At 35.8% G+C, this 23,252-nt stretch overlaps 1 protein-coding gene and 1 non-coding gene across 2 annotated transcripts; both read left to right on the top strand.

The window, feature by feature from the left end:
- Nucleotides 1-5,974: 5,974 nt before the first annotated feature.
- On the top strand, nt 5,975-12,970 carry LOC107782457 (TGACG-sequence-specific DNA-binding protein TGA-2.1). Its single transcript, NM_001325339.1, is given in 11 exon segments — nt 5,975-6,063; nt 7,059-7,162; nt 8,168-8,238; nt 8,383-8,568; nt 9,541-9,594; nt 9,688-9,747; nt 9,929-10,006; nt 10,098-10,149; nt 11,011-11,282; nt 12,109-12,357; nt 12,813-12,970. Coding segments are annotated over 11 exon segments (1,371 nt in total). The 3' UTR covers nt 12,969-12,970.
- Nucleotides 12,971-15,960: 2,990 nt separating this feature from the next.
- Nucleotides 15,961-16,119, top strand: LOC142181398 (U1 spliceosomal RNA). Its single transcript, XR_012710059.1, has one exon. It is a non-coding gene; the product is annotated as a U1 spliceosomal RNA (small nuclear RNA).
- Nucleotides 16,120-23,252: the final 7,133 nt, after the last annotated feature.

Raw genomic sequence — 23,252 nt, 5'->3', positions numbered from 1 at the left:
AGATCACTAGGAGTTGGTGACACAAATAGAGATCCCCTCACTATGATGGCAGGAAAGACTCAGGGATTCAAGCCACCTAAGAAGTTTGGGTTGATCTGTGAACATTGTGGCTATAAAGGACACTTGAAAGAAAATTGCTACAAAATCATTGGTTATCCAACAGATTTCAAAAGCAAAAAGAAGTTTCAGAGTGGAGGACAAAAGACCTATGTTAATGCAGCAAGCACTGAAGAGCTGAGACAACTATGAATCGATTTCAAGGACATGTGTTAACTGAAGATCAATATAATCAGCTAGTGGGACTAATAAACAAACCACCAGCTGGACAATGCTCATCCAACATGGCAGGTATAATTTCTCTATTCTCTAGTGCTTCAATGGTAGATTGGATAATAGATTCAGGAGCTACACATCATATTACTCACAATAAAGATGTCATAAGTAATGTTAAGAGTATGGAGGGTCAGAGTAACAGTGGAGTGCAATTACCAACTGGAATAAGAGCCAAGATAGAACATACTGGAAATGCAAAAATTTTAGCAGATCAGTGGGTAAGGAATGTGTTACATGTACCTGATTTTAAGTTCAATCTACTGTTAGTGTCAAAGCTTACTAGCGATCTTAGATGTTGGGCCAGCTTCTACCCTAATTTCTGTCTGTTTAAAAAACTCTTCATTGGGAAGGTACTGTGGATTGGTAAAGAGTCAGCAGGCTTGTACTTGTTGAATAAGCAAGCAGCAATGTCAATATTAGGTGGTATGATTCAGAGAAAGGAAACAAAATCTGGTCTTTATCATATGAGGTTGGGACATGCAGCCATGGGGACTGTTCAGCAAATCCCAAGCATAAAGAATAAAATTAGCAGTAGTGAGGCTGATGACTGTGATATATGCCCCTTGGCAAAATTATGTAGATTACAATTCCCCATAAGTACTACTAGTTCAACATCTATCTTCCAGTTAATTCATCTAGATGTTTGGGGGCCCTATAAGGTGCCTACATATGATAGGAAACAATATTTTGTCACTATTGTGGATGATCTTAGTAGGTATACTTGGGTTTGTCTAATACATTCTAAATGTGAAGTGATAGCTGTGTTGAAAAATTTTCTTTCCATAATAAAGAATTAATTTGCTGCTACTAGAAGTTTTTAAGATCTGATAATGGTTCAGAGTTTTTCAATTCTAAGTGCAATGAACTGTTGGCTTCACTTGGTATTGTACATCAAAGCAGTTGTGCTTACACTCCACAACAAAATGGCATTGTGGAAAGAAAGCAAAGGCACATTTTGGAAATGGCAAGAGCACTAAAATTTCAGAGTGAAGTCCCTATTAGGTTCTGGAGAGAGTGTGTGAAAACAACAGTCTATTTAATAAATATACTGCCTACACCAGTTTTGAAAGAAAAGACTCCATATGAGCTGTTATATCAGAAGCAGCCCAATATTGACCATCTCAGGGTTTTTGGATGTTTGAGTTATGCAAGCAATCTATCAAGAATGGACAAATTTGCTCGTAGAGCCAAGAAGACAATATTCCTTAGTTATTCTGATACTCAAAAAGGGTACAAGCTGTATGATTTAGACAATCAAAATTTTCTTATCAGCAGAGATGTTACCTTCAAGGAACATATCTTCCCATTTAAAGACATTGGAAGTGATAAAGATGATATGTTCACTCAAAGTCCTGCTCACACTCAACTTTTGTCACCAGACACTCCACTTATTCCTCCTTCATCAACACATCAAGAAGGGCCTGTTGATACCAGTTCTATATCTTATGTACTAGCACAGGGTCAGCAAGATCATGACAACAACCTTGAAGATAGCTTCCTTTATCCAAGTCCTAATCCTTGTGATGTTGAGCCAGAATTCCACTAATCTGCAAAGGAGACAGAAGTTTGAATGAAGTGATTAAACCAAGAAGTCCTGTAGTCTCACCCACAAATGTCCTACCAGCTGAACCAGAAATTCAACCAGCTGAACCAGCTGAACCTTCTGTTGCCACAGAGTCATAACTACCTCAACCTACTAGATATGCCAGACCTCAAATGAACTCTAATCCCCCTGTTTGGCACAGGGATTATGTAGTTCAAACCAAAACATCAAATAACTGCAAATATCCATTGTCTTCTCACCTTGCTTACCATCATCTATCACCAGCATATCAATCCTACCTAGGAGTGTTCTCAGCTAATACTGAGCCAAAATCCTTCAAGGATGCTATTAAAGATCAGAATTGGATCAATGCAATGGAACAAGAGATTCAAGTTCTTGAAGAAAACAATACTTGGGAGATAGTAGACCTTCCTGCTTGAAAACATCCCATTGGTTCAAAATGGGTCTACAAAATTAAGCACAAGGCCAATGGAGAAATAGATAAGTTCAAGGCAAGATTGGTTGCCAAGGGCTACACACAACAAGAAGGCCTAGATTATCATGAAACTTTCTCTCCAGTGACCAAAATGGTCATTGTGAGAACTGTGAGCAGTGTTGCTGCTTCCAAGAATTGGCCCTTGTTCCAAATGGATGTCAACAATGCCTTCCTACAAGGAGATTTATTTGAAGAGGTTTACATGGATCTTCCTCAGGGATTTCACAAACATGGGGAGTACAAAGTATGCAGATTGTTAAAATCCCTTTATGGATTGAAACATGCATCTGGGCAATGGATATCAAACTCACAAATGCCCTTCTACAAGCTGGGTACACTCAGAGTGCCCATGATCATTCCTTATTTACTAAGAGGCATGAATGAGACATTGTGATAGTCCTTGTCTATGCTGATGACCTCTTAATAAATGGAGTAAGCAGTTCCTCATTGACCAAACAAAGGACAGTCTGCATAGTTCCTTTAAGGTAAAAGACCTAGGGGAACTAAGATATTTTCTGGGAATTGAAGTCATGAGATCAAAGAAAGGAGTATTGTTGAATCAGAGAAAATATGCATTGGAGTTAATCACTGATGCAGGGATGAGTAGTTGCAAGCCAGTAGCCACTCCTATTGAGTTGAATCAGAAACTAACAACAGTTGACTATGACAGTCATGTTGGAAAAACATATGATACCCAGCTTGAAGATATAGGATCCTATCAAAGGCTTATTGGAAAGCTAATTTACCTCACAATCACAAGACCAGACATCTGCTTTGCAGTGCAGGTGTTGAGCCAATTCATGCAGCAACCCAAGAAGTCTCACCTATATGCAGCCTTGAGGGAGGTAAGGTACATCAAATCAGCTCCTGGATTGGGGATACTACTGAGAAGAGGACATGCACCAACACTCACAGCCTTTTGTGATTCAGACTGGACAGCTTGCCTCAACATAAGAAGGTCTGTGATAGGGTATATTGTGAAACTTGGTGATTCTTTATTATCATGGAAGTCCAAGAAGTAACAGACAATTAGTAGAAGCTCGGCAGAGGCAGAGTATAGAAGTATGATAGCTGTAGTGGCAGAGATTGTTTGGATGGTTGGACTGTTGGAAGGGTTGGGAAACAAAGTGGAGGTACAACTAAACTTGCATTGTGATAGCAAGGCAGCTATGCAAATAGCTGCAAGTCCTATATTCCACGAGCAGACTAAACATATTGAAATAGATTTCCACTTCGTTAGGGAAAAGCTCAAGGATATGTTGATTGCAACTCAGTACATACCTACAAAAATGCAACTAGCGGACCTAATGACAAAAGGATTGAATGCATCACAACATCAGTCCCTATTATCCAAGCTGGGAGTAGAAGATGTCTTCCACGTACCAGCTTGAGGGAGAGTATTACAACAATAGGGACTAAATAGGAGATAGAAGTAAGTGAGAAGGGAAAATTTGTAAATAGACAAAATAGAGGAGAAAGACGTGTATAAGAATATATGTTAGAATCTCTGTACTGGTTAGTTAGTTAGAAAAAGATTCTAGAATATTGAGATCTCCATTTTTTCTCTCTAGTCTTCTTCCTCTTCCTCTTCCTCTTCCTCTTCTCTGTAAATCTACAGCATTTGAGCTGATAGTTGAATCAATGAAGAGCATACATGTTTGCTTGTATAAGAGTGTGTATTAGCTCTTTCAATTTAGCTCAATTTGACACTATGATGAAGTAATGAAATATAGGTTGGCTAAATTTTGAGCTACTGGACCTTACATGGGGTTTGTACAATCCTAACGCAGATAAATAAATTACTGGAGATTATCGCGATATGATTAAGTCTGTTCATTTTCAAATAGTATCTCAGGTTTGAGTCATGAAAATGAAAAAATTTCACTACAAGCGCTAAAACTCTCTTTAGTATGCGTATTGGATGTGAATTCAAGTTAATTTCGGTCAGTGAATTTTGAATGCGAAGTAATTAAGAAAAGGATGGTGGACGAAAAAGGCTTCATTTTGATGTTTGACTATATCATTTGGCATTTAGGTGTAATTGGGGAGTAACATAGAATCTTGTTTATAGCAAGGAATTTGGTTTAATTTTAAAAAGTGGTAAACTTAGAGCCCGTTTGGACATACAATTTTTTTTTATTTTTTTTCGAAATCGGTGTTTGGTCATAAAATTTCTAATTTTCACTTGAAAATGAATTTTGGAATTTTTCGAAAATTTAAAAAACTCCAAAAAAATATTTTTCAAAATTTTTACTCAAATCACTCACAAAACTTAAAAAATAATCTAAAATTATATTCATGTCCAAACACAACTCTATTTTTCAAATATCATTTTCACCTTAAAAGATTTTTTTTTGAAATTTTACAATTCTTATGTCCAAACGCCTACATAGTCTTTAAGAGAATAGAGAATATCCAATTAACAACAAATATAATATCTAAACCAAAAAGCCCAACCATTAACACAATCTAAACCAACAAATCCATTATACCTAACAATTTTGGACATAAAAACATCTAAATAATAGCGTACAAAGCAAGAAAAGATGAGGAAAACACACAAATCACACTAGAAAAGGTAAATACATAATATGAGGTTGTAGGATTAGTTATGCAAGTGAAAACTAAAACCCTTGTGAGGATCCTAAGTGTATTTTCCAAGACTTTTGGGACGAATCTGAAATTAGACTGCTGTTGTTATGTAGGTGGGTTAAATAATTTGCGAATAATAAAATATTCCAGAATAGTACAAAAGTCAAATTGGGAAGATGGTTCTCATCTCGGTGGCTTTGAAAGTTGAAAGAAAAGGTTCACTTGAAAATGACGTGGGCGCTAGCGTATTTTGGAATGATCTAAACGTCACGTCTCTGATATGGGCATTTATATAATATATATATTTCCACTTTTAATTTTTATGATACTACTTTCACACTAATTCGTCCAAAGAAAATGATAAAAATAAATTTTTTAGTCAAATTATGTCACGTAAACATAATGTACGTTATTAAAATAATGATACAAAAATTGGGTCCGTTGAGTTTTGTGCAGAAAATCAGTCTTGATATAGAAAATTGTAGATAAAATAGTTTATTGAACCAGTGACTACTCAATTTCATTGAACAACTCCAACTTTGCAAAACTACATAGTGGGAAATAGAAAATTCATATTTTCTTGAGCTCTTTTACTAATTTCAGCTTCTGGGTATTGCTCAATTTGATAAAGCAGTAGTTGGGTTTATTCAAGTTTTGACCTTTTTGGTGCTTTTTTATAAAGAGGGTCTAAAAAAGTTTTTGTCTTGATATAAGTGAACAGCTGTTTTTTTTGTCCTGTAATTTTCTTGAATTCAGTGGTCTACTTTTGTCTGATTTGTATTGAACGGTGGATTTTGAGAATATGTATTAGAAGTTCTTTTGATCTTTATATGACACTTTGTAGAAGCGATTAAGCGGTGGATTTTTGGAAGTTTTGTACTAAGTCAACTGTTAGTTGTGGTGTTAATTCATCTATTTGAAGAGGTTTTTGTGTATTTAATCTGTGGTTTTGTGAGATTCTGATTATATGATCTGAGGTTCGTGACTGTTGATTATGATGATGGTGATTCATGGCTAGTAAGATTGGTACAGCAGGCAATAGAAGTGGTACTATTGGAATGCCAAGTTTCATTTCTCAGATGCCTGTTTCTAATCCCATGTAAGTATATATCTCTTAACAGCTTCTTTTTTTGTTTATTTATATTTTAGTTAGTTCGATGCAAATTATTGAAGGTTAGAGAAGATTTATTGCTCTTGTTTTTAGTTTCTTTGAGACAGAGATTATTGTTTATTCTTGTTTTTATGTGGAATAATTCAAGTTTTGCGAATTGATTTTATGGGAATTAGGCCATGTATATCATGAGCTTAAGTTGGATTAGGATATAAGACCTGTGTCTTTCAATTTGGCCCTGGAAATCAAATATACCTTAAATGGCAGAGCTAAAGGTAAGGAATGGGGTTCAATTGGAGCCAGGAATTCTAGCAAGGAGATTCAGAAAAAATTGGAAAATGCTATACCTTAAATCTTCCCTCATGTTAAGGGGATTCAGCCATTTCTATATAAAAGGGCAGCCCGGTGCGCTAAGCTCCTGCTATGCGGGGTCCTGAGAAGGGTCGAACCATAAGGGTTTATTGTATGCAACCTTACCCTTCATTTCTGCACGAGGTTGTTTCAACTGCTCGAACCCATGACCTCCTGGTCACATTAACAGTTTATGTTTGTTTGAAAAAACATATTATTTCCCTACTTGCACAGTATAATTTCCAGATGAAGGGAATTCAATTGAACCCCCTTCTTTACCTTTAGCTCTGCCACTGCCTACAGTTATTCTAGTTTGAAAGGCGACTACCTGAGTTGTAGGATAGTCTCACTCTATTTATTCAGCAGGGTCCATTTCATGGTTTAAGTAAATCAGCTATTCTTACTTAAACTCTACTAGTCCCTAGAAATAACGGAAATGAATGAAAAGAGGTAAGAGTATTCAACCATTTCATGATCCTGTTGTTTCTCAGAGTTCCTGGGGGTAATTACTGTGTTAGTGTGAATCTAGAATAGTTGTATGTCATTGGTAATATGTTGTATATGATGAAGGTGATATCTCGAATAATTTGCTGTTTAATAATATGTTGGGGCTGTACTTTTTTGGATTTCAGGGGCACAGAAGCGAACAATACAAATACTTCTAGAATGTCTGATTTTGGGGTGCTCGAGCAATATCTTGGATTCCGTATTGGAGATGGCGCTAATGTTAATCGAAGTATGTATTTTTAAGACTAACCAAGTTTAAACTCTTTTGTCCTGCATGTTCTTTGTCTGCCTATCTTTCTTATCTGTCATCCGTCAAAAGAATCTTGGTATGTTCGAGCGTTCCTTAAATTACAGCCTTACAATATGCACCAAGTATGTTTCTCTTTAATGTTTCTAAGAGCAATTGGGATCTCTCATTGTAAACAATCATTACGATGATCTTATAAGCAAGTTCTGTTTTCAATGCAAATTATCTATGGGTATTGAGACCTCCGAAAAGCCTAGATGAGCTGAAGAGATTGATCATGGTATCGGAATTCTCTTTGCTTTTCTACCCTTGTCAGGTCTAAAAAGTGGGACTTTGAACTTTAAGTCAATTCCAAAAGTTAGCTCATGATGTTAGGCTTGTTCTAGATCATATAGAGATATGTGGATGACATAACATGAATCTCCAACATTGAGTAATTCAACATTAGGATTTGCCTGGTCTGACTTTACTAGAAGAAAAATGGACCTTGGGCATAATTCTACCCCAATAGACTAGTTCATGAGGTGAGAGTCGCCGAAAAGCATGTAAAGAAAGTACAATTCATACCCTCGACTGATGTGGTACTCTAACAATATGATTCCTCTTAGATAATCTACGAAAAAGTAATAATCCTATTTAGATATCTATAGGTTTCGAAAAATATGTTCAATCACATAGTATATGAAGTAAATAGTGTTTTTTGATATTGAGATGACTAATTTGAGTTAGGAAGACTAAAGTTCATCTAGTCCAAACTATTTAAATACATCTTGTTCTGGATCTTCCTGTTTGGACAATGCTAAATAAGAGGATGATTTCAACTGTAATAGAAATGCTAGATTTACTGAAAAGCACCTGTGTTTCTTTATTGTTTCTTCATACCTGAACCTCAATTGTCTAGGAACTTGTCTTATGTGAAGACTGACCATTTCCTGTATAGTACTTATCATTGATAAATTTGTCTTTGTTGTCTTTTTGGTGATTTAGGTCCGCTATTTAATTCAACATCTGCAACTAATCCAGCAGTGGGTTTTGAAGTCTCTGGAACCATCAATAGGGTAATTATGGCATTATTCTCTCCCCATGTCTTCCTAAAGAGAAGTAGAAACTGTTAATCTGATATTGGCAGAGATGTCCAAAGGCCTGGTGAGGCATTTAGCCAATTTTGATATCTCCTTTTTTTCCTTCCGTTGAGCTTGCAGACTTTAGCTCCTTCAAATACAAGTTTACCTACTGCTACTCCGAGATCTCAGACAATGTTATTGCAATCAAACCTGGTTTCAGCATCAGGCACTCATCATGAGAATTGGGGAGAGTCAAACATGGCAGATTCTGGTTCACGCACTGATACTTCAACTGACATGGATGGAGATGATAAAAATCAGCTGGTAGTTTACTCTGCTTGTCTTGGTTTCATCTCTTAGCCTCTCTTAGACCATTTCTCTTTGGTCGGTAAAGACCTGCAATCTCTTTGAATCAATGCGGATTTGGCTAAGAATGAAACTTAATAGAAGCAAAAGGGGACATATAAGCGAACCGACAAGTACGGGTTGAGGTTTAGTTGTTATTACACTTACATAAGTTGCAGTGTTTCTCGAGATGTTCTATCTGAGCACTTGTATGTTCATGTAAGGATAAGTGTGAAATTTGTAGAATCTCTAGTGCTAGAAAACGCTAATTTACCTTAAGTGACAAGTTATTTACTACTCCCTCTGTCCCATCTTATATAACTTTATCGTTTGGGATGTCTCAAAATGCTTGACATATTCCATCTCTATGCAACTTCCACAACTCCCAACAATTCAAATTCATTAAATTATTCAACTTTTAAACTTCAATCTTATGTTTTCTTTGTTAAATTAACTTTTGCATCATTACTTTAATGTTTCTCAATACTGTCAATATAGTATATAACTCACCATAAAATATGGCGATACAAAATGGGATGGAGGGCGTATTATTAAATTATTAGTCTAAAATGAAGGACATTTATTTTGTATTGTAAAGAATTGAGAAAGTTGGAATAGTACAGAGGATTCATGTTGACCTATCCCAAACTAGTTGGTATTGATCAGTAATTGGCTGAGTATGTACATTACTTCAATTTCATACTCGAGTGTTTGGTTTGCAAATATGTAATCGCTTTAACTGAAGAGTTTGTACAAGTAACAGAAAATTTCTCCTCAAGTAACAGGAGAATTATTTATTGTGGTGGACCTTTTAGTTTCAATAATTGCTATTTGTTTCATCTGTATTGAAAAGTTAGCGGAAATGTCTTAAGTTGAACGTATGATGTTTGTCATTACTGATATGTGTTTTTATGTTTCAGTCATATATGAAAATTCTCTTCTGTTATGCAGATTGAGGCAGGTCAATCCAGTGATAAATCAAAAGAAAAAGTCTTGGATCAAAAGGTCCCCTTTTTTTCCCGCACTATTTAGTTCTTAGAAGAGGAGAACTCATGTTCCATTCTGATATTCTTTTTGCTTATTTATCACTGCTTTCAGACACTGCGGCGACTTGCCCAGAACCGTGAAGCTGCTAGAAAAAGTAGATTGAGGAAAAAAGTAAACCTTTCTTCTCTCATTCTCCTCCTTTTGTTTTCCTTTCCCCCCGTTGATATGTAATATAAGCCTGTACCTCGCGCACTAGTTTGTCATTTTAGTAAACGAGGGATGCTGAAGAGATTATGTCAGCTGATTGTTTCTCACTTGTCTTTAAATGACTAATTCAGTGCTTATGCTGTAGGCATATGTTCAACAGTTGGAGAACAGCCGGCTGAAGCTATCGCAGTTGGAGCAGGACCTTCAGAGAGCACGTCAACAGGTATTGGCTTCTGTCCTTTCACGTGCTTTCGTAGAACAACCTGAGGAGGTTTCACAATCTTTTCTTATATTGGGTTCTTGTCCAACTGAAGGGGAAGTACATTTCAAACATAGCAGATCAATCAAATGGAGTGGGTGCCAATGGTATGCCTATTGCTCATCATTTAACTTGTGCCTTAGCTTCCTTTTTTTATTTCAACAAACAAGAAAATCGCTGGGCTGCTTCTAGATTTGCTGAGGATGTATCATTTCTTGATACTTAATTGAGCTAGGAGTGGATTGTTATTTCATGTTACTGTAACAGCCAAAGTTTGTTAATACTCTGCGTTGTATCAGCTATAATATCGTTAAAATCATCTACTGTGCCTCTCATATGTGAAGTTGACCGGGGTTGAGTAGTTCTAGGAAATCTGAGTAGAATCAGAATAATCGGTTTCACTAAGACAGAGAAGCGTCCACTATGCCCTTTTCAGTTCCTTTCCTGGAAGAGTTCGTCTCTCATACATTGTGCGTTGCGTGGTCTGTGTTTAGGAAGCAAATAAGACTGAAATAATATCTTTTTTCTACTTGAAGAAGATTGGAGAACTTCAGTTTTCTTGATTTTCCCTGATTAACTGGACTTAGTTAATGAGAAAATTTGTGACATCCATCTTCATGTTTATTCGCTGTAGCTGATCATTAAATTTGAATATGAGGAACAAGGTAAACTGCATCATCCAATAGGTCCTCGTGTCATTGCTTTGACCCTATATCAAAAGTTGTGAAGCTGTGGGTGAATGGACTTGGTCGATGTTGATATTTCTCACGCTTATGATGGTTGCCATGATACAGATAATGAATGAATCAGTTGGTGCTTTATGCAGGCAGTTTAATGCATGACTCTTTTGTATTAGGCTGGCTTATTTTAATAAGATATGTTCATCTCATTATCTAGTTTCTGATTGCACTTCCCAAAAAGTTAATTTCCTCATGCTAAGATAACATTTAGATTATGCTGTTCTGCAGGGCCCTTAGCATTTGATGCAGAATATAGTCGATGGTTAGAAGAACACAACAAACACATCAATGAGCTAAGGACCGCTGTCAATGCACATGCAAGTGACCCTGAACTGCGAAGTATTGTGAATAATGTCACTGCACACTTTGATGAGGTCTTTAGGGTGAAAGGAAATGCAGCCAAAGCGGACGTATTCCATGTCTTGTCAGGGATGTGGAAAACCCCTGCTGAACGGTGTTTTATGTGGATTGGTGGCTTCCGCCCGTCCGAACTTCTTAAGGTGACCTCTTTTTTGCTCTCATATGTGTGCAATTCTGCATCTGTTCTTCTGCATTTCCCATCTAGACTTTCCCTGTGTAGGATTATAAATAGCTGTTACACTCTTTGATTAAGTATGAAAAGGTCCTGTTGTTAGCAGGTCTAACAAGTTTCTAGTGATGTGTTGCACTTCATTGATTTATGCTTGTGAACGTCTAGAATATTTGCTAAACATTGGATGGTTTCACTTTTCGAATGAATGAGGTGCCGCGCTGTGTACAATTGTAATTTTATGTCGCTATCATTTATAACTCCATCATTGCAGTCTCGTGTCCTTGGATAGGTAAGGTCTGAGATTCTCCTTCAAATGGCATGGATGTGCAATTATTGTTTTGAAGCTCTTGGTTTTCTTATCGTGTCCACTGCATACTACTATCTCTAAACAACCTGATTCCTAGAAGCAAAAGCTTGGATCAAAATGTGTGGTTATCTGTATCCTTATTGGCGTATGAGGTTTCCTGGCCTTCTTCAGCTTGGTGATGTTAGCAGACCTCCAGTTGCATCTATTGTTAATGTGCTTTCACTTTGTCAATTTACGGCATTTTTGTGCCGGAATTATATGAGTGCTATAGACCGTATTTGCTTTTATTCTTGTCAATTTTTCATGCATCATCCATCGTGATAAATTAAAAACCTCAAATTGCTAAGCTAGATAACATTCTTCGGAGAAATTGGAAGTTTAATATGCTATTTCTAAGCCGTATGGAAGTTTCTTTATAAGCAATTATGCATTATTTTATTTTGCTATTTTTCACATGTTTCCTGAAATGATTTGTTTGGTAATGCAGCTTCTAGTCAATCAGTTAGAGCCGCTGACCGAGCAGCAGTTAGCGGGCATTTACAACTTGCAGCAGTCATCCCATCAAGCAGAAGATGCTCTTTCACAAGGTATGGAGGCGTTGCAGCAATCCTTGGCTGAGACATTAGCCAATGGATCTCCTGCTCCAGAAGGGTCATCAGGGGATGTAGCTAATTACATGGGTCAAATGGCAATGGCAATGGGCAAATTAGGGACTCTTGAAGGTTTTCTTCGTCAGGTAACTTTATTTTTGCTGCTGCTGCCTATTCTTTGTTTAAGTTGTTTAAATGATGGAAATGCTGTAAACACGTTCGGCCACTTAAGCAGTGGAAATCAGGGGGGTGGGGGTTAGGGGCAAGCGAATGTCACTCTGGAGGTCTGGTAAAAAAAAAAATCACGTTATCCTCTTTTATGTCCTTTGACAATGTTATAGATTAAGTAATACTTTATGTTTGCGAGCGTTCTGAAGTCAACAATCGGCATTCTGTACTTGTGTCAAATGCGGACTACTATTGGCAAGGTTAGAGAAGGTTTTGACATGAAACATATGATTCAAGAAAGTTGCCATGTTTATGAACCTGTAGCAATGAGATGTAATAACTCCACGTTCAGTGGTAGCTGGTTTGTTATGTTAGTTTTATTGGCAAGCTATGTGAAGCTAAGTCTTTGTATCTTTCTGGCAACTTTTAACAGGCGGACAACCTGCGACAACAAACATTGCAACAGATGCATCGTGTATTGACAACCAGACAATCGGCCCGTGCTCTTCTTGCAATAAATGAATATTTTTCACGTCTTCGAGCTCTCAGCTCTCTCTGGCTTGCCAGACCACGAGAGCAGTTAGTATGACATGCATTGCAGTATTCTGCTGAAACTCGGGCGAACTATTGCCAAGACACCACATAGTTGTGGTGTACACTACTACTTTACTTTTATACTGAATGGTCCAGTTCTAGTTGACCGTCCATGCCGGAACTGGCCAGTGTATGATATGCAGCTAAGTTGCTACTTGTAAAGTGGTGCTGTATGTGCTTGTGGAAGTGTAAAATTTGTTTTTTTTTTTGTTTTTGTTTTCTAGGTGTTAGGATGCTAAAATTTTACTTTGTGATATAGGAACCAATAATGTACCCCTGACTGTGTTTTTAGCTTTTCAAAGAAAAAGTTTAGTTAGGGATTTTAAGCTGCAGAATTATAATGAGATAGCAAGTTTATGCTTAAACAGATTATACCTTGTTACCTGGAAAGTTTCTCTTCTGAGATGTGGGAAATTTCTGCAGCTGATCATTTTCCGTTTATTTTTCCTGCACGAAATGCGGATGAATGAAAACGTACTGCATGTGTAAGTTTTTATTACACCTAGGGTGTGTTTGGTATGAATGAAAATATTTTCTGGTCCAATTTTCCCATGTTTGGTTGGATTAAATGTGTTGGAAAATATTTTCCTTATGAACTCATTTTCCTCCAATTATAAAGTTTACGGGTTCGAAAGTTTAGCGGTTCAGAAGTTTATGAAATTTGCAGGTTCGGAAAGTTGTTGGTTCGAAAGTTTATGGCTTCATGTTTATTGTATCTAAATTATTTATGAATACTCTTAAGAAGTATTTCATTAATTTGCGTACCAAATAATTAAAAATGAATAAGTTTCCAAGAAAACATTTTCTTCGAAAACATTTTCCACGGAAAACATTTTCCGTTACACCAAACACACCCCTAAAGTTCTAAGATTTTTCATTAACTTTAATAACTTCTTATTCGACTCCATTTGATGTGCAGGATTTGGTAGACAACGGAACGCTATTTCACATTCGATATCACTTTTTATTTTTATGTCGAAGAAATGGAGAAATGCAATGAAAAAAAATTCATATGACTAAAACCAAAAGCACAAACTTCCGGAGAAATAGGTGAACAAGCTGTTACCTTTCTTTTCCTTTTACTCTAGGCTTCGATTTTGTACTCTATTCTGAATTTAAGTGTCACATTTTGCTTTTTAAGGTCAAGTTGGACCATTTTGAACCAGTCTCTTATTTTATTAATAAAAACTAAAAGGTGTAACATATTCTTTAAAATATTCATTAGAGAGACAATCCAGTTTTTCATATTACGAATAACGAGTTCCTTAAATTTACTAAGACTTCCAATTAGCAGAAAGAAATTTATGCTCGTTTAATAAACTGGATTGAGAGGATGTTTTAGACTAAAAAAATAAAAGATAAATAATTAAAGTTATGGCATTTGAAGTTCTACGATTTTTCAGTAACTTTAATATTTATTGAGTACGTAGGTTAAGTAAAATTGAAATGAAATCTAAATTTAACTCATGATAAAACTTGGAGATTTTGGATCAGTCTCTTGTTTTTTTGTTGATAAAACTAAAAGGTTTCAAAGTACTCATTTAGAAATTTTTCAGAAAGATACCCACTTTTTTTTAATAAGAAATGAGTTTCTGAAATTTACTAACACTTACAATTACCAAAAAGAAATTTATGCTTGTTCAATAGATCGGATTGGGGGAATATCTAAATAATGTGAAATGTAGAAAAAATAAAAATAAATAAAAAAATAAACTAATTGGTGTAACGATTTCAGTCCCACATTGGCAGTTAGGAAAAGGGAAGCGAAAGGCTTAGTATAAGAAATGGGCTGAGAAGTGAGAACACACAGGAACATAGTAAAAATTGTATGGGGTAGCCACTTTTTAAAGTGGTATTTATTTTTTATCTTGCATTTTTAATGCTAAGCAAAAGTAGCCACTAGTCTATTAAAATTAATATGAAAAGACAGTGTTACCCATTCCTTCCCAAATGAAAATATGTTATTCTTCTTGTTGCTGAGAGTAGCAGAGTGAGAAACCCAAGATGACTTTACTACCATCAATGGAAGAATTTGAGTACTCTGCTTTGTGGGTATTGCAAAATTGACTTTTCCAAAACTTCCTTGACCAACAGCTTCACCACGAACCAAATCCATGAGATGAAATTTGGTATTATTTTAGGCTTTTGTTTGGGTAGAAGAATGTGAGAGAACAGAGTAGGCCGCAAGTCACAACGAACTCTGTTTTAACCCATGTTATTTATTTATATGGGATAGTTTTCCTATTTTTGTTTGATTTTAGTTTTAAGTTCAAAAGTTAAGGACATGTACTCCTGAAGTCCTGAACTTAGAATTACAAGTTCAAAAGTTAAGGACATGTAGTCCTGAAGTTCTGAACTTAAAGTTCCAAGTTCAAAAGTTAAGGACATGTAGTCCTGAAGTTAAGTTCAAAAGTTAAGGACATGTAGTCCTGAAGTACTGAACTTAGAGTTCCAAATTCAAAAGTTAAGGACATGTAGTCCTAAAGTTAAGGACATGTAGCCCTGAAGTCCTGAAGTTAAGGACATGTAGTCATGAAGTCCTAAACTTAGAGTTCCAAATTCAAAAGTTAAGGACATGTAGTCCTAAAGTTAAGGACATGTAGTCATGAAGTCCTGAACTTAGAGTTCCAAATTCAAAAGTTAAGGACATATAGTCCTAAAGTTAAGGACATGTAGCCCATAAGTCCTGAAGTTAAGTTCAAAAGTTAAGGACATCTAGTCATGAAGTCCTGAACTTAGAGTTACAAGTTCAAAAGTTAAGGACATGTAGTCCTGAAGTCCTGAACTTAGAGTTACAAGTTCAAAAGTTAAGGACATGTAGTCCTGAAGTTAAGTTCAAAAGTTAAGAAAATGAGCAGAAGGGTATTTTTGTCCGGGCAATTAAAATTTATTAAAGCAGTGGCTAAAGACTAAAAATATTTTAAACAGTAACTTAAAAGTAAATACATATGTTATTAGTGGCTAACCGTGCACTTCCCCCCAGGAGCATACTTACTTGAACGGGGTCAATGAATCAATAAGGCCCATGGCCTAGGCTGATGACCTCCATTGCACTATGGGAGAGGTGCCCGCCTAAGATCGATCAAAGTGGTCGAGCCTACATCATAATTTGTGATAGCGGGGGCCTGCGTTCCCGTGGCCCCTACCCAATTCCAAGTCCTAATTTTTTAGGCCCAATAAGTAATACGTGCGACTGCGTGAGAAGTAGGCCCATTTACATTTTCTTTTCAATGTAATTTTATGTGTTAAATCTAGTACTCTTTTAGCCCAGAGAAATTCAAAAATAGCTAGATTTACAAGTGGTCATTCAAAAATAGTTATAGTTTTAAAAGTAAACAATATTTAGCCACTTTTCATGTAAAGATAAATCTAAACAAAAATATTGTCAAAATCCAGAAAAATACTCCAGTATATTATAATGGAGTTCCAACATAAGTATACCGGAACTCCAGTATATTATAATGGAGTTCCAACATAAGTATACTAGAACTCCATCAGAATATACTGGAGTTCCAGTATAATATACCGGTCCAGCATAATATGCTGGAAGTTCATACATAGGTGCTCCAATCTACAGTTTATTATGCTGGAACTTTCTGCGTGTTGGAGTTCCAACATAATATGCTGGAAGTTCATACACAGGTGCACTGATCTCCAGTATATTATGCTGGACCGGTCGCAGCAAAATAGTGATTATTTTTCAATGACTTTACAAACGCTGACTATTTTTTGAATGACCAGTTCGAAAACTGGCCAGCCCGTACTATTTGCCCCTTTTAGCCGGAATGGGATAATGGGCCGGCTGAGGATTGGTCCAGGCCCAAATGAACAGAACCTCTTTTATGCTTGTATTTTTTTTGTTTGAAATAATTTTATAACAGTACCTCACATAAATTTTAGGGATTTTTACATACCTATACACCATTGGAAACTTTATTACCCTCCCTACTCAAGTTTTAACTTAATTACCTCCTATATACAAATTTACCAATTATATACACTTTAGGAATTAAATGAGTATCCCTTTATGAATCAATTATTTCTCATCCTTATTCTCTCTCCCTCATGTGCTCTCTCTCTCTCTCTCATGCGCTCTTTCTCTCTCTACGTCTCTCTCTATCTCTCAATTTCTAATTTCAATAATGTAGAGCAAAGGAAAAGAGAGCATCAATTCCACCATTGACAGCCATTAAAAAGCTTTAAAGCTTTGAATTCGAATTTGGGTTTTCAAAAAATATTATTTGTTTGAATTGGGTGTTTTTGCAAACAATTAGGAATTCTCTCTACGTCTCTCTCTATCTCTCAATCCCTAATTCCAGTAATGTAAAGCAAAGGAAAAGAGGGCAATTTCACTATTGACACCCATTAAAAAGCTTTGAAGCTTTGAATTCGAATTTGGGTTTTCAAAAACCATTATTTGTTTGGATTGGATGTTGTTGCAAACAATTGGGAATATGGTTTGGAGTTTATATCTCAATTTTGAGGATGTTTTGGTGAAGATTAGACTTGATTTTGGCTGAATTTAAGATTGAAACTCGAAGAAGAAGAAGAAGAAGACATGACATATATTATACTGCAAAAATTGTAGTAAAGTTGTAGTAAAATTGTAGAAAAAATATATTCTGTTGTTTATATATATTTTTTCTATTTAAATATTGTATGAAAGTTGAACAATATTGTGTAAAAATTGTATTTAAGTTGTATGATATTGTAGTTGTATATAACTGGGTAGAATATATGAAAATTGTAAATAAGTTGTAGATAAGTTGTATAATATATAATCAGTTGTATGAAATTTATTTTTAATATATATAAATCAGATACAAAATATACAAAAAACATATTATATAAAATTTGTATAAAAATTATATTTACGTGGTATAATATTATAATTGTATATAATTGAATAGAAATAATATGAGATAACACCACAATAGTGTATAGGTATGGAAACACCGCAGAGTCTACACTTTTTCGTAGCACCTTTTTTTTAAGCTTTCTTTTTTGTTTGTTTAGGATTTGTTTATTTTGAAATTAATCTGAGATTCATTTCCGCCCTTTATAGTTGAAGTGGTTTACTTTAGAAGGGAGTATTTTAATATTCAATTAAGAAGGGAGAGTTATAATTTGATGCACAGAAAACCTGACAGAGGTCTGTGCCTGAACTTCTACGTTTTCTTTGTATGCTTTTTTCGTCTTTCTCTTGGTTCCTCAATAATAAGATCTGCTTTAGAAATATGGAGTACCATTTTTTAGCCTTCTTCTTGATTTTTTTGATAGTATTTGGTTTGGTTGATAAAGGAAAGCTTCTAAATTTGTGAGGTAACGTGGGTGACTGGCTAAGCCTTGTTAGAAATTTTTGGGAGAGCAAAACAACTAAACAAACACTCAAAAATTCACTATTAGAGAGGTTGAGGAAAGGATGATTTCTATTCAACTTCACTTGCTCCAAATGGCTAGCATACATGGGTATTTATAGTAGAACTCCTACATGTATCTAGCCTAAATTTCATGTGTACATATTAATTAAGTCCACACATGGACACACTAGTCCATACATGCCTACACTAGTTCACACAAATTCACACATGTCCACACCTCACTTTTTTCTAACTATATGTATGAAAACATTAAGTTAATGTAAACAAATCTAAACAAATGTGGACAAATGGAAACAAGTTTATTACTATTTTTAACATCCCTCCTTAAACTTGTTTCATTACTCCAAGTGCCATCCTTAACTTTTGAAAGGCGTCAATCTTTAAAGGCTTGGTGAAAATATCCGCAATTTGATCTCCAGACTTCACATTCTCAAGCTCCACAACTTTATTAGATATGCAATCTCTAATAAAATGATATCTCGTATCGATATGCTTGCTTCTTTCATGAAATACCGGGTTATTGGCTAAATCTATAGCCGATTTGTTGTCAACAAAAATCTTTGTAGCATCGTTCTGTGGTTGATGAAGTTCTTCCAACAAGCTCCTTAACCAAATTGCATGGCAAACACACGAACAAGCTGCTACATACTCTGCTTCACAAGTTGACAAAGTCACAATTGGTTGCTTCTTAGAATTCCATGTAAATGTGGAATTTCCAAGAAAGAAAATAAACCCAGTAGTACTTTTCCGATCATCAATATCACCAACCCAGTCACTATCACAATATCCCACGAATTTGGATTCTTTAGAAGATGAATAAAGAATTCCATAATCAAGCGTACCTTTGATGTACCGAAGTATTCTTTTAGCTACCTTTAAGTGCGAGGTAGTAGGAGTTTCCATAAAGCGACTCAGGAGTCCAACTCCAAAAAGAATATCCGGCTTTGTACATGACAAATACCTTAAGCTTCCAATAAGACTCTTGAAAAATGTGGGATTGATTCTATCTCCATCTCCATACTTGGATATTTTAACTCTACATTCAATGGGGGTGCTTACGGGATTGCAATTCTCCATCTCAAATTTCTTGAGAATTTCTTTTGCATACTCTCCTTGAGAAATAAAAATGACATCCTTCCTCTGTGCTACTTGAATTCCAAGATAATAGGACATTAGGCCAATGTCCGTCATCTCAAATTCTCTAGCCATTGCTTTCTTGAATTCTTCAAACATCTTTGGATTATTTTCTGTAAATATCAAGTCATCTACATACAAGCAAACAAGTAATATGTCACCATTTTTAGCAATCTTTACATAGAGGGCATGTTCATGTGGACGATTAGAAAAACCATTTGCTTGGAAATATTTGTCAATTCTACTATTCCAAGCTCGCGGGGCTTGCTTTAACCCACATAAAGCCTTCTTTAATTTCAAGACTTTATCTTCGTGTCCTTCAACCTTATATCCTGAAGGTTGATCAATATAGACATCTTCCTCCAATACGCCATTCAAGAAAACCGACTTCACATCCATTTGATGGATTTTCCATTGATTTTGTGCCGCCAAAGCAATGACAAAGCGAATTGTTTCCAAACGAGCAACCGGCGCAAATATTTCATCATAGTCAATACCGGACTTTTGCTTGTAGACTTTAGCTACCAATCTTGCTTTGTACCTTTCTATTTTTCTCTTGGAATTCTTCTTTAGCTTGTACACTCATTTGACTCCAATGGTGCTTTTTCCTTTTGGAAGTGTGACCAATTCCCATGTGTCATTCTTTTTTATAGCTTTAATTTCTTCATCCATTGCATCCCTCCATTTGGAATTTTGGCAAGCATCTTCAAAGCTTAGAGACTCACTGTCCACCAGCAAACAAAAATGAGTAAAATCATACAAGTCATTTCTTACCACTTCCGTGTTTTCATACAAGTCACAGAGACTTCTACTCTTGTGAGGTACTTCACTTGAACTTGAGCTTGATTCCCCAACTTCTTGATCTTGTGGCAGAGGTGTTAAAGGTGGTGTATATCCTACTCCCCATCTTCTTCTTCATCATCTTCAAAGAATGGACTAAAAGAGTATTCTTGCTCTTTAGATTTCCACTCCCAAGCATTATCTTCATCAAACTCAACATCTCTTCTTATGGTGACTTTGTCATTTTTGGGGTTATAAAATTTATAACCTTTAGAAATTTGATCATAGACAATGAAGACATACCTCTTACTTTTGTCATCAAGCTTAGACCTCTTCTCATCTGACACATGTGCATATACGATGCTCCCAAAAACTCGCAAATGAGCAACTTTTGGCTTGAAACCGCTCCATGTCTCTTGTGGTGTTTTTCCACGAACACTTTTGGTGTGACACCGATTTGATAAGTACACCGCACAAGCAACAACTTCAGCCCAGAACTCTTTTGGCATATTTTTGCTCTTCAACATACTCCTCACCATGTTGAGAATAGTTCGATTCTTTCTCTCCACGACGCCATTTTGCTGTGGTGATCTCGGAACTGTCAAGTAATGACAAATTCCATTTCTCTCACATAAAATCTTGAATTCATTTGAAGTGAATTCTCCACCATTATCAGACCTAAGTGACTTAATTTGATAGCTACTTTGCTTCTCCACCATGCTCTTAAACTTTTCGAAGGTTTCAAACACTTCCGATTTTGCCTTCAAAAAATAAACCCAAGTTTTTCGAGAAAAATCATCAATGAAAAGTAAAAAATAATTACTTTTACCAAGTGAAGATGGCTTGATAGGTCCGTACACATCCATGTGAATTAACTCGATAGGGCATCTTGCTCTTGTTAAAGATTCTTTAGGAAAGTTTTTTCTTGCTTGCTTTCCAAAGAGACATCCTTCAAAAAGTTGGTTGGGATGATCAATTGTTGGCAATCCATTCACCATGCTTTCCTTCTTCATCAACCTTAGGCTATCAAAATTCAAGTGACCAAATCTCATATGCCAAAGCCAAGATGAATCTTTGGCACATGAAAACAAGCACCTCAGAACATTATTTTGAATATATAAGATGAACATTTTATTATTAGCCATAGGTACTTTGGCTAACAATATTCCCCTTTCATCTCTCATATACAACTTTTTGTCTTTCAAATGAATGTCATAATTTTTCTCCAAAAGTTGTCCCAAACTTAAAATATTACTTTTCATCTCCGGCACATACAAAACATTGGAGATTAATTGATGACTTCCATCTTTTAAGCGAATTAAAATCGTACCTTTTCCTTTGATTTGAACTCGTGAAGAGTCTCCAAAAGTGATTGGGCCACCATTTAGCTCCTTAAGCTCCACAAATAAATTTTTCTTTCCACAAATATGACTACTTGCACCGGAGTCAAGGTACCATTTGTTCTTTTCATCACTTTCTTCTCCTTTGCATGCAAGAAGTAGAGTGGCATCTTCATCTTCATTTTTGCTCTCCACAATTTTTTTTTCTCCTCTGAATTATCTTTATATTCCCAGGAAAAATGTCCAAATTTATGACAAGTATAACATTCAACATTCGATTTGTCATACCTTCCTTGATTTTGTCTCCATCCTTTGCCTCTTCCATGACCTCTTCTTTGACTATAGTCTTGGCTTTTATTGTCTCTATTTGGTGGTTGACTACCACCTTTTCCTCCTCTACCACGACCTCTTCCATTTCCACGACCTCTTTGCTGTGAACCACGCCTTTCATCTTTTTCCTTGAAGGAAAGTTTTGCTTGCAACGCCTTTTCAACCGATTCTTCTTTCGGTTTCTTCAATTTTTCTTCACGGGCTTGCAAAGAACTCGAAAGTTCATTTATGATCATGGTGTCCAAGTCTTTGGACTCTTCAATAGCAACAACAATATAATCAAAATTTGAATCTAGGGATCGTAGTATTTTTGCAACGACCCTATCATCCTTCAACTCTTCACCATATCTTTTCATTTGATTGACAATAGCCAAAACTCTTGAAATGTAATCTGAAACAGATTCATTTTCTTTCATATGCAATGATTCAAACTCTCGTCTTAAGGTCTAGAGACGAACCTTTTTTACTTTGTCCAAACCTTTAAAGGAAATTTGAAGAATGTCTCATGCTTGCTTGGAGGTTGTCGCATTTGCAACCTTCTCGAACATCTTGTCATCCAAACCTTGATGGATGAGAGTGAGTGCCTTTTGATCTTTCTTATTTGTGGATGCGATATCTTCCGCGTCATCAACTCCAGACTCTACCGGTTCCCAAACATCATAAGCACCAAGCAAGGCCTTCATTCGAATACACCAATTCCCATAGTTCTCTTTTGTGAGCATAGGAACTTGGAATGGTGTTCCATTAATGTTTGTCATCTTTTCTCCAAGTTTGGTTGTCTCTCAACACACAAGCTCTGATACCAAATGTTAGAAATTTTTGAGAGATCAAGACAACTAAACAAATACTCAAAAACTCACTATTAGAGAGGTGGAGGAAAGGATGATTTCTATTCAACTTCACTTGCTCCAAATGGCTAGCATACATGGGTATTTATAGTAGAACTCCTACATGTATCTAGCCTAAACTTCATGTGTACATATTAATTAAGTCCACACATGTACACACTAGTCCATATATGCCTATACTAGTTCACACAAATTCACACATGTCCACACCTCACTCTTTTCTAATATGAAAACATTAAATTAATGTAAACAAATCTAAACAAATGTGGACAAATGAAAACAAGTTTATTACTATTTTTAACAAGCCCATCCCTTTGCTCCTTTCCAGATTTTTAGATTTCGATCACCACTAAAATATTGAGAAATAAAATACTGAATACACGTAGGAAAAAAAATCTAAAATGCATTTGTTTGGAGAGAAGAGGGGAGAAAAGAGAGAAAAAAGAAAAATGGTGTAACTAAATCC

This window comes from Nicotiana tabacum, chromosome 5, assembly GCF_000715075.1.
Source record: "Nicotiana tabacum cultivar K326 chromosome 5, ASM71507v2, whole genome shotgun sequence".
Lineage (NCBI taxonomy): Eukaryota > Viridiplantae > Streptophyta > Magnoliopsida > Solanales > Solanaceae > Nicotiana > Nicotiana tabacum.
This window is presented reverse-complemented; position numbering and strand designations above follow the sequence as displayed.